The 19,108-nt window shown below is 46.4% G+C and overlaps 1 protein-coding gene and 1 non-coding gene across 5 annotated transcripts in view; both read right to left on the bottom strand.

Annotated features, from left to right (window-relative positions):
* Window positions 1-947: 947 nt before the first annotated feature.
* The window catches only part of ATG16L1 (autophagy related 16 like 1), a 38,535-nt gene continuing 20,374 nt past the window's right edge, over window positions 948-19,108 (bottom strand). For 2 of the 4 annotated variants that reach the window (XM_072961860.1, XM_072961861.1), the window contains 9 exons: window positions 18,791-18,896; window positions 15,663-15,733; window positions 14,742-14,813; window positions 8,372-8,492; window positions 7,999-8,104; window positions 6,020-6,169; window positions 5,830-5,877; window positions 4,876-4,977; window positions 948-1,319 (listed from right to left, as the gene is read on the bottom strand). In XM_072961860.1, the coding sequence (XP_072817961.1) occupies window positions 1,160-1,319; window positions 4,876-4,977; window positions 5,830-5,877; window positions 6,020-6,169; window positions 7,999-8,104; window positions 8,372-8,492; window positions 14,742-14,813; window positions 15,663-15,733; window positions 18,791-18,896 (936 nt within the window). In that variant the 3' untranslated portion in view covers window positions 948-1,159. Of the gene's footprint in view, window positions 1,320-2,650; window positions 4,156-4,875; window positions 4,978-5,829; window positions 5,878-6,019; window positions 6,170-7,998; window positions 8,105-8,371; window positions 8,493-14,741; window positions 14,814-15,662; window positions 15,734-18,790; window positions 18,897-19,108 lie in introns of those variants that run through there. The other 2 variants (XM_006209128.4, XM_006209129.4) reach the window with 1 other exon arrangement.
* Window positions 10,105-10,339, bottom strand: LOC116280697 (small Cajal body-specific RNA 6). The gene has a single exon (XR_004190188.1).

The following is a 19,108-nucleotide window of genomic DNA, read 5'->3' as shown; positions in this document are numbered from 1 at the left end:
ACCAGACCGGCCACGGGGACTCCCCTTCCTGTCCCCATGCCGCTGGGCGGCACCCCTCAGAGGCCAGGCTGCCCCTGACTCTGCACGAGCCAATGTGGTCAAATGAAGCGGCCCAGGCAGAGCGGAACAGCCTTGCACAGGTGCTTGTTTTCCTGCCGCGTCACCCGCTCCCCTCGCTGATGGCACACCACAACCACTCTGTACCGTTCTTCCTGAACCGGGCTGGCCCTGCCCACTCAGTCAGGAGAAACAATGGTTGTTTCAAACTGTTACCTTTTAAGGTAGTTTGTTACACAGCCAAAGCTAAGTGGACCCTGATTTAAACAAGTCGATCATAAAAGACACATTGTTGAAACAGGAAAATTTGAGTATGGACTAGATAGTGGATGACACCGCGTCACTATTGAGGCTGTGAGCTGTAATTACGGCAGGGTGTCTTTATTAGGCTGGGATGCGTGCTGATCTGTGGGAGAACGACATGCTTCAGCCTTGCTGTAAAATACTGTACAAAATCACTGAGCGGCAGGAAGCTGTTGGGGCTCATCACAAGCGTCTCCCCTGCCTCCTCAGGTTCCGGACCCCCCCACCCCCGCCGTGGTGTTCTCACCGTGCCTGCCAGTCAGGGTGAGGAGAGGACCAGGGCGGCGTGGGCCCCGGCACAGGTCAGGGGAGCGCGAGCGTGTGGAGAGCATCCCGCTGCAGCACGTGGAGGATGGGAGGGTCGTATCTGGAGTGAACTCAGGCAGAGTTAGAGGCACAGAGGGCAACCGGAGGGCTGTGCTCGGGGATAAGAGATTCCCATTTCGCTGAGGTGAGGGAGGCGAGAATCATCTTCTGGGTCAGAATCCAATCTTTCAATGGCATATACCACATATTCCACGTTTTTAAAGAATCTACGCAAATACAGATATACTGCACTTTATTCACGATTTTCAAAGTTTGCTGGCTTGAAAACTTGGGATTTCTATTGAGTGGGACTTAAAGACAGACATAAAAGGTGAAGTGGTGTAAGGGCATCAGCACGGCCAGCTGGTCTTTGCCCGGCATGTCAGCACCTCAACTGCAGGCTACAATCTAGAATAGCTGAGCCGTGAAACTTTCCCGTTTGTGAAATGGGATCCAGTTCAGATCGGACAGAGTTACTATAATCCAAGGCGTTTTACGGAAACGGAAACATTTGTGGCCTCTGCAGCCCAGCGAGCAGTCTGGTACGAGGTTGTATCACTGCCTCTTCTCTGCTGGAGCGCCACACCGGGGTGAGCTTCAAGTCCACGCTTCCAAAACTTGATTCCCCAGGATCGCGGTGGATCACGGTTGTGCTACAAATGTGAAGACATACGGGGAGCTCTGCACACTCGCACACTCCAAAACACAGAACTCCCCAGCAAACATGCCCTGGGGCCTGGGCTGGCCCCCCTGGCTGAGGGCGACTTCATCCATTTACCCGTGTCCACACCAAGCTTCCTGTGTGCCACAACGTGAAAGACTCATCGGGGCTTCACAAGACTTGTAGGGTAAAGTCAAGTGTGTGCACAGTATGTGCTTTAAGAATAAGGCATTTAACTTGGTTTATCACACTATTTGGGAAACGACCCAGGGAATATAAATTCATTAAAGAAAAATCTTTAAATTCTCAACTTCTAAGATACGTCAATGTCTGGATGAACGCCTGTAACACTTACGGGGAGCGTGCCAGCTCTAACCAGCCGGGATTCACCTGGGAAATTAAAAAACGCCTACACCTGCCTCCCACCTCAACCAGAGGAACCAGCAGCATTGGGGAGGGTCCCAGATGATCTGACAGGTGGCGAATGAAGTCCATGAGTTGGATGGAAACCACTAGTACAACCTAGCTTTGGCAGTCAGGTGACCAAGAGACATTCAGTGTGGATGGATCTCAAACTGAAACGTTGTTACAAAGAGAGAGCAGTCACTGCTTCCCTCCAAGGTCACAGAAAACAGGATAATCAGAGGCTCCTGCAGTACTTGCTTCCAGTTTCGAAGAATGACTTGCCTGCTTAAAGGCAGCTGCAAAGGGCTCCCTTCCTCCAGCTTTTGGGAGACTGCTGGCTGCCTCTGAGACTTCAGATCACGATGGAATCCTGACTCAAGGTGCTAAGCTACAGTGTGGAGATGGGCTGGAAAGAGGTCCAAGTGTGTCTGTGTGTGCATGTGTGTCTGCTTGTGTGCGTGGGGTGGGGGGATATTCCAATTCGTTATGGCACAAGGCCACTTGCTAGATACGGAAGCTGCCGTGAATAAATCACTCCTCCGCGAGGAAATTCACACCACTTCAGCAAAGAGGTGGCCTGGAGGCCAGGAGACACACACAGTTCACTCTCACTCCTGTGGACCAAGTCCCCAGGGCAAGGCCGGGGGCAGACGCAGGAGCACCACTGGCGCACTGGGCTCGGAGGACAGCTGCCCAAATTCTGGAGACCCTTTTGCGGTTTCAGCTTAGATTTGCAAATGACGTGAGACTGGAGCGTTGGTGTTTACGGACAGTGATCTCTTGGACTTAAATGATGAACAATGAGGAAAGGCATCGGGAAAGCATTAGCCACTATTTACAAACAAATAAATACCAGGAAAATAAATGAAACAGCTTTTTGCCCTTAAGGATAAAGAATAAAATAACTACCAAGAGGCCTGGAGTTTGAAAAGTATATAACGGACTTCTTTTTTATTTACAATCAAGTTCTGTTGGGCAACATAATTAAATAAATAAAAGATGTGCCCTGGCCTGTGAATTCATCTCCCCTCAACCCGAGTTCTCTGAACGGCACACTGAAAGGGGGAGAAGGGGGCGGGGATGAGGGGGAGCACCCCCCCAGCTCTAGTACTTGCATCCACAACTGTCCAGAGAACACGTTTGGAAGGAAAAAATAAAAAATAAAGTGCAAGTGAATAAGTGATAAAAAAATATTGGTGTTTCAGTCACTCGAGGAACTAAAATTTTATAAACAGGTTAAGATGGTAAAGATAACTTTTTAAAAAATAAAATGCCATAGGCCAGTTTCCCTGGCCTTAATCACAACTCCTGAAATCTAAAGATGACACCCCATGCTTCCTGGAATGGGCTTCTTGCTCTAAAGCACTGAGGGGGTATTGCACGTAGGCTTAGCAAAAGGACAGCAACCTGGAACTGCTGGCTCCAGGGCGACACATGAGGCCTCCAACCCCACACCGCCAGCAACTGTAACTGCAGCAAGCGGGGGAGAAGGCAGCCTGCCCGCCCGCCTCCGGGGAAGGGACAGACGGACTCGGGATATGGCCTCACTCCTGCAGCCCAGCCACTTCTCTGCGAAGAGGGCTGTTCACTTCCTCTTCCACCTCAAAAAAATTTTAAACCAAATTGAGGTTTATTTCTTGACCAAGAAATAGATATGCAGAGTCGCTTCAAAGCCAGGAGCTTTGAAGAACAGTTGCTGTCCAAGAGCAGTTTAGGAGATCTAAGGAAATTCCAACAGTAATCAGATGAGATCGGAATAAGGGCCTCGTAATAAAGACACAGATCAGCAGGGAGGACAGGACCACAGTCCCATCTCCTCAGAAGTCAGGGCAGTCCCTGCAGGCAGGGGTAATCCTGTTTGGGTTTCTAGTAATCCAATGATGAAAGCAAGTTCCCTGGGAAAATGACCCCAAGGTGACAGGACATGCATCAGGCCAGAACAGAGTTTGGAAGGACGGGAGAAAACACAGGAGACCCAGCGCCCAGCCGCGCAGGGCGCCTTTGGCACGGCCGCCCTGGGGGGCGCCCGGTAGGCGCCCACGCCCCCGCCGAGGTAGGGAAGATCGGAGCAGCAGTGTTTCCCACCAAACCAAGGCAGGAGCCTGAACCCGTGCCCGGTGACTGCAGAGCCAGGTTTCCTCGCTGTTCCTCTTTCAGGACACTGGAGACCTCAGCTGCGACCCTCAGAAACCCTGCTCAAAGGCAGGCCACCGCGCCCCATGGCTCGAGCTCTTCTCTGGAGGTCAGAGCCACGCCTAACATGCCACCTGCCAGGACAGGGCTGTGGGGCCTGAGCGCCTCTGATCCGCTCTCTCCTGAGGCGGGGCCGTCAGTATTCTGACCACAGCACAGCTTTGCTTCCTTTGTCCACACTGACGACGTGGGAGCCGGAGGGGGACCAGGCCACCGCGTTGATTGACGAGCTTCAAAAGGAGAGGGTGGGACACTGGTGAGATCTCAGTGAGCTGAACAGTGGGGTCCTCCCCCATCAGGGAGCCAGGCACTTTCCAGCGCCTGTTTTACTCGCCTGTGTTGTCCCCACTCACAGGCAGGCACCTAGACAGCAGAAGAACTCGGAGGACCCCCGCCCTGGTTTAGGAGGTAGTGCTGGAATGGAAGGAGTCAGAGGCCTTATCAGGTTTACCCTAAGGGAGCAACTCTGAGCGAACTAAGAGTGACGGCCTCTGACAAGCACCTCAGTGAGAGGTGGTCGTGGAGGACACGGGGTCTGCGTTCCAGTTAGCCGCTGGGCTGCGGGGGACAGAACAAGGCTAAGAGAGAAAAGGAGCCCAGGGGAAGATAAAAAGCATATGAAAATCAGTGTTTACGAGCAGTCAATTTCCTAAGGAAAGGGACTCAGGAGGGAGGCGGGGAGGGGCTGGAGGAGAGGGTGGGCCGCTGAGGAGAGAGCCAGGACGTGTGCTTGTACCCTTTTCTGTTCTAACTACTCTCACCAGAATGTTCTGTAACACAAATAAGCCAGAGCACTGGTCTGTCATGCTCTCCACCCACTTAACTCACAGCGGAGCAGCTGAGCAGACACTGCCCTCGTGGGGCCGACGTGAGTCCACGCAAGGCCATGACCCCTGCGATGAAGCCACAGCTGCTCACAGCCTCAGGGGGGCTTACAGGGCTCATCTTACCTGTGATGCTTTGAAAGGACCTTCTCCACCTTCCCAGAGAGCACGCTCCAGATGTAGAGAGAGCCCTCGGCCGAGCCGGCTGCCACGTAACTGCCGTCAGGGCTGCAGGACACAGAAGATGAGAAATGGTGTCCACCACCCACCCTGATTCAGCGTCTTCTCGAACCTCTCCCCAAGTCATGTTTACTCTTCATTTATGAGTCAAACACATGACCACCTCTGCATACTCAGAAACCAAAAGATGCTAGTCACAACTGTTACGGCCAAAGCTGCTTCACCCCGTCATCGCGGCCTCACCAGCTAATAAAAAATGGTGCTACCACATTACTTCTTGGGGCCGCAAGTCCCTAACCACCTCGCAGACTCAAACACAGTACGCAAGGAAGTCAACGTCAACCCCAAATGGGGAAGGGTTCCTTTCAGGTGGTGGACTGCCTGGTATGTATATGGTTCAGTGAAAAGCAGGAAAGGGAGGAAGCACGGACCGTGGAGAACCATCTCCACAACAGTGGAGCTGGCCACGGCGACGTGTCTGGGAGGACCGCCCTGCGGGGAGGGAGGGAGACCTAGGAAAGGGAGGCGCCCTTCTCCAGGGGGCTCCCCCGCCCTTCCTTCCCTAAAAGCTCTCAAACACCCATCTACATAAAGAGTAAAGGGAGGTGAACCTGATGGACCCAGGACAAACCAACTAACAACTCATTTTTTTGGTACGACACACATTTTCATATAATCACGAAAGGGACCCTAGAAAAGAAGGAGACAGTGACAGTGACCTCTAGGACTGAACTTGCAGGTTCTCTCCCAGACACTTATTCGGGTTGAGACGCTGTACAAACATCTCGCTTCCCCAACGGGAAGAAGCCTGTGCACTAACCTTTGAGATGAACCATACTGTGTGTGCGTGCGGGTGGGGGGGAGTGGGAGGAGTGGGACGGGAGGAGCATCACTACTAACCTGAACACAACTCTCGTCCAATCAGAACCGCACTTGAAGCCAGGAGCACTGAAACAAACAACAGGACACCGTCACCCCCAAGAGCCCACACGACTCGGGACGTGAGGGCAGGTCAGGGCCTCTGGTCTCCACGCAATCCTCAGAAAACCAGCAAGACTGAAACGAAACCCACACCAGTGTCTTCAGTTACCTGAATGTCTGTCTGACCGCGTTTATTCGTAAGTCAATAATTTTTAGCAGGTCATCACGGGAGCAGCTGAGGAGTTCGGTTCTCTCTGGGTTTAAGTCCAGGGCAGTAATCTTTCCCAAGAGTTCCATCTCTCGGACAATACTCTCTGATCTATGAGAAAGACAGGAAGTCTGAGAAAATGTAACAGAAAGGTCAGAACCTCCCCCACTTCAGCCAGGATGTCACATCATGGAGAAAAGGATGGGGGAGAAAAGGCAATTCAACCAGAATGCAATACTCTTCAAGGGCGGTGAAAACGTCTCCACCCCTTCCCCCCACAACCTCAGCGACCCAGCAGAGTCCACTGGTAGTTTGGAGGACTGGAATTCTGAAACTGGGACATTAATTTCCTTGCCATTTCTGCAATGATATAATTGCCAATGAGAGCTTCTGATTAACATGAACTAAACGGGCTACTATTTAATTAGGATCACGTCAATTAAGCAATGACAACTTATCCAAAGGGACATATACTTGCTTTAGCGGGCCCGGGCAGCCTTACATGGACAAATGTGTGGTCTCTCCCTGGCTTCTTGCTAACAAAGTTCAGCTCAGGGGCCCTCCAACCCATCTTGGTGATTCTGACATGGAACTGAGATGCCTGGCAGCCCCCTCTTCCTCCTTTCATTCTCCCAGTTCTCTTCTGGGCCCCAGTTCACGCACAGCTCTGTGAACAGCAATCCCAGGCTGGGCCCTCTTGCTGAAACGGCCAAGGGAGGTGCAGATCCTTCTGTAAGCTTTCAAAGAAATGACTTCCTACCTCAAACCATAACCAAGTATAAGTTTATCTTCCTGTGCTGCCCCACCACCCTGGGACTCGAGGTCTTCATCTATCAAATTAGGGGTGCTCTTAAATTCCATGTTTCAGGTTCAGATTTCAACCAGTACACCTGACACTAATCACCAGTTACCTGTCTCCTGACTGGCTTCATCCTAACTGGACCCCTACCCCCTGTACCCACCCCAGCCTTGGCCCACCAGCAGGACTCCAGCTTTCTTCCCGTTTCTGGCCGCTCCTCCTCAGAAGCTCCCTAAAAGCTGCCCTCCTGTTGCTTCACATGCTGGCTCTGATTAACCCACTCTCACGCCTTCAGTCTTCCATGTGAGGAGTTCTCATTTTTCCTCCAATACAACCTCTCAAAAATTCTGTTTTTCCAAATGTCTATTAGAAACCTCAAACAACTATCCCTTTCTGAACATGGTCACGGCACCCTCTTCCTAAGTCTATCACTTATTCTCCACCTTGCTTTACTTCCCCTTTCCTCACCTGCCACATTCAACTTGTAACAAGCCCCGTCCAAATTCTCTCAAATCGATCCTCCCCTCCGCATCTCCCTCTGCCGCCTTGAGTTCAGATCCTCACTGACTCTTTGCTGATTTCCCTGCCCCCCAACAAACCCTATAAAGCTGCCACCAACGTAACCTACCAGACTCTCACGAAGCAATCCTTTGCTCAACACCCAATGGCTTGTAAGATCAAGTCACTCACAAATGGCGTCCAAAGCCCATGGCAATCTGATTCCACCCACCCTGTAAGTCTCAGCTGCCCTAGCCTGACTTGCCCTACCTGGCTGCTCTGTCCTGTTTTGGAATGTCTCTCAGTGGCTCTTCTGCAATGTGAAGCCTACTCACTTCTCAGGACTCATCTTGAGAGATGGCCTCTAACATCCCTGGACAAGGGTGCCTGGCCCTGTGTCAGCACCCCCTGCAGACTTGTGTCTCTCTTTCTGATTACACTGGAAACTACCCAATAACCTAGCTGGTCATCTGTACCTAGCAGCTAGTAGAGAACATCAGACTGCTAAGATGATGTGGACCGGAGCTCACTTCTGCCATTTTCAGGGATTTTAAAAACACAACCCACACTCAAAACACCATCACAATTCTACCATGAACAGACCCTCTCCTCTGCCTCCCCACCAGGCTCTTGGGTGTTATACCGGATGTCCCAGAAGCGAATTTTCTTGTCAAAATGTCCACTCATTACACACTGCTCTGTGCAGACAATATCATTGCAGCTGGATCCCGCAAATACCGTCTTTATGCCTGAAAGAAAACCAAACACGAGTGTCAAGCAGAGGCCCCTCTGTGGCTGTGCACATAACATCGCTGTCCTCTCTAAGCGATCAGAACTATTTATTCCAATGAAGCCTCAAACATGGAAAACATTCACTACACTGGCGCCACTCAATATGAAACTGGACTTGAAATTCAAACTGCATCACACTAAATGCAGGCTTTCAATGCGGAAACAAACACCTCTGCGGTTAACATCCACTCGTACATAGAGACAGAGAGACTGAATTTCCTCACAGACTTTGCTGCGTAGATCCCAGAGTTTGAGGGTCCGGTCATGACTTCCAGAAACAATACGCGCATTGTCCAGCAGGAACTTGGCAGACAGCACTTTGCCACTGTGTCCTGTGAGTGTGTGCTAGGAGAGAGAACACGGCCAGAGTAAGCCTCGGGGGAGCCATGCTGGGAGAGTCAGTGGCAAACTGCCAGGGCGGCTAGCTGCTCAGACACCCTGAGACCAGCTCAGGAACGCTCAGAGACAAAAGATGCGCAGCTCAGGGAAGCACCCAGAAAGCCTATCTTTGGCTGTTGCCCAGGGATAAGGGACCAAGAAGAAGAGGATAAATCTCCCACCGAAAATAATACTAAAAAAAAAAAAAAAAAAGTAATAAAAAAATTCCAACACCACTAGTACCAACTTCACATGACCACATCCTCAAAAAAGGGAGGGGCAGGACAGAGGACCTGATTAGACATTTCTCCAAAGAGAACACACAGATGGCCAACAGACACATGAAAGTGCTCAACATCATTAACCATCAGGGAAATGCAAATCAAAACCACAATGAGAATATCACTGCACACTCATCACAATGGCTATTATCAAAAAGACAACAAAAAACAAGTGTTGGTGAGGATGTTATGTTCCTAAAAAAAGAATGAAATCTTGCCATTTGTGACAGCACAGATGAACCTATAGAGTGTTATGCTAAGTGAAATAAGTCAGACAGAGAAAGACAAATACCACACGATTTTGCTTACAGGTGGAATCTAAAGAACAAAACAACTGAACAACTCAGAAAACTCAAGTGCTTATGGAGATGGGGTGGGGATATGAGTGAAATAGGTGAGATGAGAGAGATTAACAGGTACAAGAACTCCGAGGGATGAAACATGTAGCATGGGGGATAAAGTCAGTAATACTGCAGCAACTGCATGGTGACAGGTGGTAACTGGATTTACCGTGGTGATCATTTGGTAACGTACAGAAATGCCGAATAACTATGTTGTGCACCTGGAACTAACACAGTGTTGCAGATCAATTATGCTCCAATTGAAAAAAATAAAGTACTCGGTAAAAGTTTTACTTAAAAGAAAAGTGCACAGAACATAAATAAATAGGATGTCTGTATTAAGTGCTATTAGTCAATAGAACGGAAAAGAACAACTTACATACTCATGATATCTACTTAATATTATTAGATTTATGTTGCCACATTAATCTTTGACGCTATAAAAAAGGAACATGTTTGCCTTCTCCCAAGTGTTTAACAAATACATGTAGAAATTTCCTGAATCTGCACTGTTTACTGAAGCTATTCACATTTTAAACTATTAATTACATATGCTCTCTTTGCTATTACAGAAATTGCCGTGGTAACAAATGTTACTCAAATGGAGACTATTTATAAAGGATACAGGTAAATTTAAGTGTCGGATGACAGGACATATCAAGCTATAATAAAATCATTCAGCACAGTAACAGCCTAAGAAGCGGGGAGGGGCAGTCAGAGGGCCTTCTTGAAATAAGCTCTAATACAGATATCTGTAGGTACTCAACCATTTTTTTAAGTCTGAATTATGTATTCAATTACAAAATTTTAAAATCCTGGATTTTACCACTGCCTCTGAAAGTCAGCTTCCTACTTCAAGTCAGAACAGAGGTTTGCTGCAGGCACAATTCATAAAAGGAAACAGCAGGACTCTTTAAATAAACAGTTAAAACTCCCGGGGGTTTTCAATCAGAACTCTCAGCTTGAAATGTCAGATTATAACCACAGATACCGCGTTCCCAACAATCAAATCTTTTTGTGACTAGCTGTGGGATGCCAACCATGGCATCTTCCCCGGGCTGCCAAGGAACGCAGAAGCGGGTCATCACCGAGTGTCAGCTGCCCTCTGTCCTGAAGCCCAGTGGGACAGGGGTGGCTGGGGATGGTGAGGATGCCGGGAAGGGACCTGGGGAGCCAGCCCTTTTCATAATCACTTTTTCAATACGGTTTGATATCTTTACGTGTGAAAACCTCAGTCTCAGAAGGTATTCACTAACATTTTCTTTCTAATGAAAATGAAGAAAGACCCTAATGTATTTAACTACAATTGCTAACTTACTGGGTTCCAACCTTGTCTCCCAAAGCAGAGATCTCAGCTTAGTGTTAACATTTTAGAAACCGATCTTTCCTCTGTGCTCAGTGAAACAACTCCACGTGAGTACAGGAACAGAAAACTCGGCCACACGTACTTCCTCCTTCAGAAGAAGTCCGCGTGGATTCCAAGACTCCTTTCTCTCACATTTAAACCTCTCTGAAACTGGAACAGCATTTTACAATTGCTGCCAGCCAGGTGGCGGCTTTGCTGTAGCTGTGTGAAAACCTCCCACTGATCCTTCCGGAAAGACTAAGAAAATCCCAGCAACGAAGCTGGCATTGAATACAGTACAGGAATAGTGCTCAGTATAACTCACCCAGTCTGTGCAAACCTTGGGGAGAGACCAAAAACTTGTGTAGATATTTCTCATGCTATGTAAATCAAAGTTCTTAGTGGGGAAAAAAAAAAAAAACCCAAAACCCTTATTTCATCAAAAAACCGAATTTTGTGTACACGCACTGGCTGTCTTCCTAGTATACAAGTAAAATCACATTTCACAAACACAGGGAGGAAAAGACACCGCTCACAAATGGGCTATGAGAATGCACTCACTCTGCATACTTGACATGCACATTAGTATATTCATACAGTTCATGTGAAAATGTCCTGCAAATTTATCCACTGCACTTTTAACTTTATAGCACAAGCAGATTTTCATGCGACAGCTGAAAATACATGTTTTAGGGTCCCGCGGTTTGGCTTGAACACCGTGGGTCTCTAACATCTGAGGAAGACTAATCTCTTCCTCACGCTGGTTGTGTAGGGTGCCCCCTGCACAAGGCACGTGATCGACAGCATTCATTCTCCCTCTTTCTATACCCCGCCCCATCCTTAAAGAGTTTTCATAATTACTATAGAATAGCTAAACAATCTCCCAGCAATGAGGTTACAATTTAATTGAAATTGCCTTGTCCAGCAGACACCCAGATCACTTTAAGTTTCATGATCACAAGTGAAGCTGCAGTGAACATCTATGAGCATACAGCTTTCCCTGTTTCCCAGAATGAAACTGCTGGGCTAGTGGAATAAAAGAAAGGGATGTTTTTATTTCCTGGCTCTTCATATGTGTTTGTTTGCCTTTAAAGAGTTTGGACTTCTGTTTACCCTGTTCTTGGTGGAGACCTGGCTGGACCTGCCTGGGCTGACCAGCTCCGTCTCCATGCTCTCAATGGTACGGAAGTTAGCCTCCTGCATGCAATCATTTTTATCATTAAAAATAGATTTTTAAATTATTTTAAGTGGATCAAATTTACTTAAAATTCTTTTATCCATTCATTGCTTTTAATATTTATTCTTAATATTTAGTATCAAACACCACTTTAAGGTTTCCATCTTCCTCTAATTTTAAAAAGAGACTCACAGGAGGTGGGGCACAGAGTCAGATGTCACAGCAGCCTGAGCTGCCGTCAGGGAGGCTGAGAGCTCTCGTCTCTTGGGCTTTGCATGGGCTCCCCAGTGTTGCCCACCACGCAGCCGCTACCATTAGCACCAACCAAAGACAACTGATCTCAGAAAAACACAGAACTTGAGGAGGTTTCTGAAATACACACCCTCATCTGAAAGCCAGTCCTCACTGTGGCCACTTCTCCACATCGCTGTTAGAGAAGCGAGCAGGGTGGGTTCTTCAACCCAGTTCCTCAAGTCGCAGCTTAGAGAGCAGCCAGGCAGTTTTGCACTGATCGTTCAGATTTTTAAGGGAGCTGAAAACACCCTGTATTGAAAGGAGTCCTCTGGAACTTCAACATCAGGCTGTTTCAAGGATATCTTTACTAAAAGGATTTCAAAGCCAGCACCAGCTGATCCTGCATTCTGATCTCTTCCAACACCACCCCCTTACCATACACGCTAAGCAGACACTGACCAGGCTTGGATCTTGAGTTTCAGAACACGGATGTCCATTCATGTCCTCCAATATCCTCTGTAAACCAGGGTCTAGGTAGAAGCCAGAGCCTCCTAGACAGAGAGCCTACTTACTTCCTGGACTCAGGTGAGGGTTTCATGTGGCTTCTGTGGATATGAGAAACCTGTCTAAAAGGCCTCCTGGTCTCCTTCATACCTTTACCGAGTGACAGGACACTATCTGTGAGCAGACCAGAGGCCCTCCAAGCCAGCTGGTCTGCAAAGGAGGCTACAGCCCTGGCACCAGCCCCCAGCTCATCAGCATCCACAGCTTGAGCTTGGTGCCCAGAACCCTCTCCAGTGAGACTCGGCCCACCTTTGTAAAACTAGTGCACTTGAGAAAAGTTTCCAATGTTATGACCTCCATCATTCAGTTCTACCTCCAGGTCCCTTTCCCGTTATTTCAGACCCCAGAGCTGATGCCCAGCTGCAGAGAACTCTTCTACCAATTAAACCTATCACCCTGCACGACTAGCTGACTCCTCAGCTACTTGCTTTTCTCCTCTAAGAATCTAAAATGTAAGGAAGGCTGTATGTTCCTCCTTACTAATTAGACAGTTCTGTTGTATCCAATCTAGAATAATCCAGGCCAATCGCCATTCGAACACAGGAAAGTATACAGGCCTCCAACCAAATTCTCATCTTTTTATTTGTTAACTGTGTGACCTTAGGCAGTTCTGTGGGCTTAATCTGAGCCTGTTTCCTCATCCACCTACCTCACGTGGATCCTCTGGAGGATTACAAGCAGTAATGTACCTAACCTACCTCACTACTGGGTCAAACACACAGAAGACACTCGGGTAAAGTCCCCTTTCCTTTAGACAAATTAACGACTGCAGAAGTATTCAACCCTGTCTTAAACTTCCACTACGCAAATGATGGTTAAACAGAGATGGCATGCCACCGGATGGACCCTAACTCTGCCAGGAGAACGGGGCCGTAGGGCTTTAACTGAAAACTTGTTCAAGTGTTTGAACAGATGTGAGCTGCTGCCCGAGAAGAGCCCAGCCCTGCCTGCAGGCATCCAGCTGTCCACCTCCCTGCTCCTTCATTCCAACAAGAGCCCAAGGCAGGCCCTTCAGATTTCACAGGAGAACACAATCTCTTGTCATTTTCGCATCTCAGGCTTTCTTTGCACGTGCTGCCCTGGATCCTCTCCCCACTAAGAAAAAGGAATTACCACCCTTAGGCATTAGCTAGCATCTGACACTGGTAATTTTCCATACAGCTCCTTCAAGAAGATGGAAAGCCTAAGTGCTGAGTGAACTGTGTGTTTCCAACCATTCTTCTCTTCCAGCTGCATCATCAAATCAGACCATCAGAAGCCACCTAATGGACCAATCTCTTGCAGCTCCCCACCTCTCTGTAGATTGATCTTTTAAGGAAGACCATCTTAATATCATGCCCTCTTGTTTTTTCTTTTCAGTCTTATTAGATAGAATTACTACAGTTTGACTGCACATATATATTATATGTAAATATATATACAATATACTACATATTTTTTTGTTTACATATATGTACTGATCATTGTTTCTAAGGAGCTTTAGCTTTTTAAACTTAGTTATCAAAGGAATAAAGCCAACCACAAAATAAGAATCAACAGAATGCCATCCCCCCTCTTTTTCCTGTGGGTTGACACACACGGTTGTGTCAAGCTTTTTTGGGGGGTGTAAAATGCCTACCAATGTCAAGCAAATCCTCCACCAACTCTTTCAGTAGCCTTCACTCAATGAGCACATGTGAAGGTTGCTTCAATCTTAAAGAGAAAAACGTGTCTCCAAATTAAGGTATGCCTTCTGTTAGAACAAGTGACAGAACCATCAAATTTCTGTCCTTGTCTTGATGTCCAAGAGACTTCTTGGCAAGTTTGGGTTGAGATGCAGATCCCGTCCATGTCCCACCCCAGCGTTCTCCCTGTCCCACACACCCACGTCTGGGCTTTGCTTCAGAGCTGTTTTATCTTTATTGGACTTCTAGACCCTCCTTTCCAGCTCTACTCTGTGAGGCAGCTAGTGCTAAAATAGCCAAAGTTAAGCTAAAATTGATGCCTACCAAAAATATTTAGTTCTTCTGAACAGGAGTATCCCAAGTCTTTCATGGAAACATGATGGTTTCCTTTTGCAAATATTTTGCCACTGAATCTTGGACAAAGGAAGAATGTAAAGTGGAAACATACATTTTCCTAAAGAGGAAAGGAAAGGCAAGGGGACTCCAACATGATTTTCAGGACAACGCACAAGTGTCCTAATTAATCAACCTGCCGTTTTCTACACTCTGTGACCGATAATCCACTGCATGAAGTTTGGAGATTATGCCAACTTTCATAACTAGGTCTTACCCGTAACCGATAGTCGTCCACAGTCCAGATTCGGCTTGCAAAGTCATTTGATGCCGCTAAGAGGTAAGATCCCTACAGGAATAAAGGGAGGAAAGAAATATTAGTCAAAATAGAGGAATTCGGCGCACACGACACAAATTCCCCAATAACCAAGCTCCAGACGATTTAGATGCCTAGCGGGGAGGGTATAGCTCAGTGGCAGAGTGAGTGCTTAGCATGCATGAGGTCCTGCGTTCAATCCCCAGTACCTCCAATCAATCAATCGTCAACCTAATTAGCCCTCAAAACCAACCAACAAACAAAAAACAGGTTTAGATGTCTAACTCTATACACCTGATCTGAATACCAACTGTTATAACCAGCAGCCTGTCAATTTATCAATCCCTGTTAAGTTCAGACCTCTTTCCTGAGCTTGCTCAATCCTGCCTGAACGCTGTAAATGACGTCCAGCTCAAAATGGAACTAGTCCTCCTGTGTTCACTCCCCACTTGCTGCCACTCGCTCCAGCAAAAGCAAGTACTAATTGCCTACAACTGTCCAAGCCCAAGAGCCCGGAGGCACCGGCTCTCCCCAGCCTCACCTCCCGACTCTCCCCTCCTGGAGACCTTCTTGTCTCTGACGTGTCTCACTAGACCCTCTCCTCTCCACTGGTACTGCCTCGGCCCAAACCGGGGCTTTTTCTTTAGTCTGGAGAGACACTGGCTGGGTTACCGTAGAACTGTCCCCCCTCCCTAGTCTTCAACACAGTCACAATCGGCACAGAACTTATGTGGTCTACATGCACCCTCCTCTAACACTGATTTAAGACAGAAAATAGCAGAGAAATCAGGTAAGTTATTTTTAAATTTCAAGAAACAGATGTCTTAAATTGTTTCTAAAAATTTCTGAACTCGCCTATTTCCGTGGATATTGGATACTTACAGCACTATCAAACTCAATACTTGTAATTCCTGCATTACTGCCGGAGAGGGAACCCTTGAACTCAGATTTGTCTGCATAAAAACAAAGATCAAGAAAGGAAGGTTGAAGAAAAAAAAAAAACCAATAAAGCCAACATAGACATAAAAATGAGGATCCTGAAACACAATGGAAGCCAATTATTTGGTCAAAACAGCAGCCTTCCTGCATCTTTACAGAGTAATCAGATAGCATGAACAAACAGAATAGTGAGACCAAAATACACAGCTGGTCAGTCCTACGGCAATGAACGTACAGGCAGGTGCAGAGCCCAGCATTTTCATGTGGGTTCTTAAGTTGTCGTTTCCAAGAAATTTAGTCAACTCCCTTTACAAAAGACAAGTGCAGGAATTTAAAAACATGGCAATTGACCTGGAGACCAAGTTGATTTAGTTATTTCTCAGTAAAATTTTCTAATTTACATAAACACATCTTTGGATTTGATCAGTATTTGTGCCAACTTACCGATCACTTCTGTAGAAACTGACCATTAAAATTTCAGAACTCAGGTATGAAAAGAAATTTGTACTTGTAGTTATGTGTACTGGCTAGTAGTTAGAATGCCAGTAAAGCTAGTTACTCTACCTACTCACTCTACCTACATGAACCCAGGATTCTGCCACTCCAACTGCCTACCAATGCGCCCTTCCCTCTCTGCCCAGCCTCCACCACCATCAGGCCCAGCCACACACCCCTGGGCTCCGTTTTCAGACAGCTCTGGTCACTTACACGGAAACTTTAATGATGAGAGTATGAGTCTCAATGATGTGATTATGTTCCTTTTTTAAAAGGGAGCTTAAGGATGACTCTACATGGACAAGCCAGGAAAACAATTAGGGAACCATTCAAATTGAATTCATAAAAGGGGAGCACAGAATGGTACACATGTCAATGAATAGCCTTTTCTCTTAACTTCTAAATGGTAATAATAATGATATAAATACTGGTTTAGAGCTGTCAAGTACATTTAGGGACAGGACTATTGACCTGGTGGATGAACCCCTTTTCTGAATTTATTTGCAAAATATAGCACATTTAATGCCTTTTCCTGGTTCCTAGCTTTCATTAGATTTTCACAAGTCAAAAGAAGGCCAACATCTACTAATTAAGGACTTTTTGGACAAAAATATTACTGCAAATTCTAAAAATTATTTCTTTGGCTTATGCCCAAAACACTAGTCTATTTGTTTGGCAGGTGACACAGTGTCAAAATGTAAAAAAGGTCAGTAAGTGCTATTCTACACAAGAGACCGGCCTCAAAAGACCAAATACCTTATTTAAAGCTCTTTTACTTGGATGGCACCAGGAGAGGCTACACCAAGGAGTTCTGCTTCTGACAGAACAAGCAAGGTCAGGTACTCCTCCTGGGTGGAAAGCGGCAGAAGATTGAAAAACAGAACCCCCAGAACTATTACATAAAAGGCCTCTTGGGCTTGGTCTCTTCCAAGATTCAGTAAATATTAGCCCAGTGGGGAAAAACGACTGAATAAGCTATTGTGGAGGAAAGTTCCTATAATTTAGTTAGGACATGACTGGTACTTGTTCCAGAGAACTATAAAAGATGCTGCCAAATACTGCATGCTACTTCTGTAGACCCAGGAGAAAATTTTCATTTTATTAACACAAATTATGCTCTGGCACAAATTATGTCAATATTAATTTTGACGAATGCTTACTTCCTCTTCAGCAGCAAAGAGGTAACACTGGTCCTAATGGCTGGTATCTCATTTTCTTACAAGTGTTTTTACTAACCAAGGAGTAAAACAAAAATATTTCTAGTGCTATTTCTATTTAATCACAAGGCATAATCAAAATAAACTACACATGCATATTTTTGAAAACTAAATACCGTAAAATTTCTATTCTTATGATACGGCTTTACTATTGTTTCGTAAGTATCAGCGATTACCATTCACAAATGGGTAAAGTAGCACAAATTTTGATGGGCTTCAAGCAGCTCTAACTGCCAGGGATTTAACTACGAAGTCACCTCCATGAAAATCAAAGGCCAGGCAGGCAGACAAGCCTGGTGCTCTATGTGAATATGTGCTCTAACCACGGGCTCACTGCATCGCTCTTGCTCCGAACACATCAAAAGCAACACGCTTGCTTCCTCAGCAGCTCTACAGCTCAGGGGGGCTGTTTTGGAAAAAGCAACAGATTTACAGTCTTAACACCCAGCTCAGGTGCTAGTTCCACCAAACCAGCCAGGTCAATCAGCCATGTAAACCCAATGTCTCTGAGTTTTCATCTGTCAAACACGGGCAATACCTACCTGTTTAACTGCACAGGGCTATCGTGAGAATTGGAGGAAATAAAACAAAGGTATGATGGTGATACTTACTGTTGGACAGACAGCATGTAGGCTGCAACTATGGAAACCTGACAAAGTGGTTCCTATAAAACCCTTGAGCCTATTCTTTGATCTTGCCTTATTAAAAATACATGTATATTTAACTGATTATCAAAATACTGAAATTGGGCTCTGCCTAGGTTCAAAATTTTGAGAGGTTTCACTAACTCCTACTTCCTGTTGTAATGTCATCCCATTTCGAATGCTCAGGTCAGTTTTCTGAAACAACGTCCAATCAAACAGACTGAGTCTCGATCTTAGAGCCCTTGTCTGTACGCTGTTTGTTAAATACATTTTCCTAGGTGGTCCACCCCTCTTTTTATTCTCAAGCTTCGATATGACTTCAGTCATTTTTTCCCTAGGCCATGCTCATGGGTATTATTAAGTGCATAAACCACAGCTTGATGTGTTTACAGAGTCCATGACTGTATTATTTTTTATTTTCCTTCTAAAACCTATATACTATCTTAGAAGATGCCCTGATTAGTACATATGTGAGAAAACACAAACTCTATCACATCTATAACTTAACAGCATTCTCTAGCCACTACTTGGAAACCCAGAGCAAACAATCACTTAGCTATAAAGGTTGAGATGGTAATAATGCTCTGGTCAGATGATTCCTTACACAAAATACTGTATGTTTTAAGAAGATGAACAATTCAAAGATTGCCTGAAAGCAAGGCCAACCAGATGCCACCAACACAGCTTCTTTCTGTACACTCCAGCGAGATCTCACCTCCGAACACTTCCCAAAGCTTCACCCTCCGATCCATGCCTCCTGTGGCCAGAAGCCGGGAACCCGGACTGAACTGCACAGCGTTGACCTCCCCATCGTGAGCGTCCTGCAAGACAAGTGCCCTGTTTCAAACCCAATCACTGTTGTTCCCAAGAAGGGCGCAAAACAAGTGAACGCTCTGAATGCCTAACCAAAGGTTTAACACCTGTCATTGAAGAGGGGACACAAACACAAACTTGGGTGCCTGGCCCAGGTTCTCCTAAGAGTCTATTATCATTAAATTCTTGCATTCAAAAATCTGTGCAGACCAACTGCCTC

The sequence above is a fragment of the Vicugna pacos genome, chromosome 5 (genome assembly GCF_048564905.1).
Source record: "Vicugna pacos chromosome 5, VicPac4, whole genome shotgun sequence".
NCBI lineage: Eukaryota > Metazoa > Chordata > Mammalia > Artiodactyla > Camelidae > Vicugna > Vicugna pacos.
The sequence above is the reverse complement of the archived record's forward strand: the minus strand, read 5'-3'. Positions and strand labels throughout refer to the sequence as shown.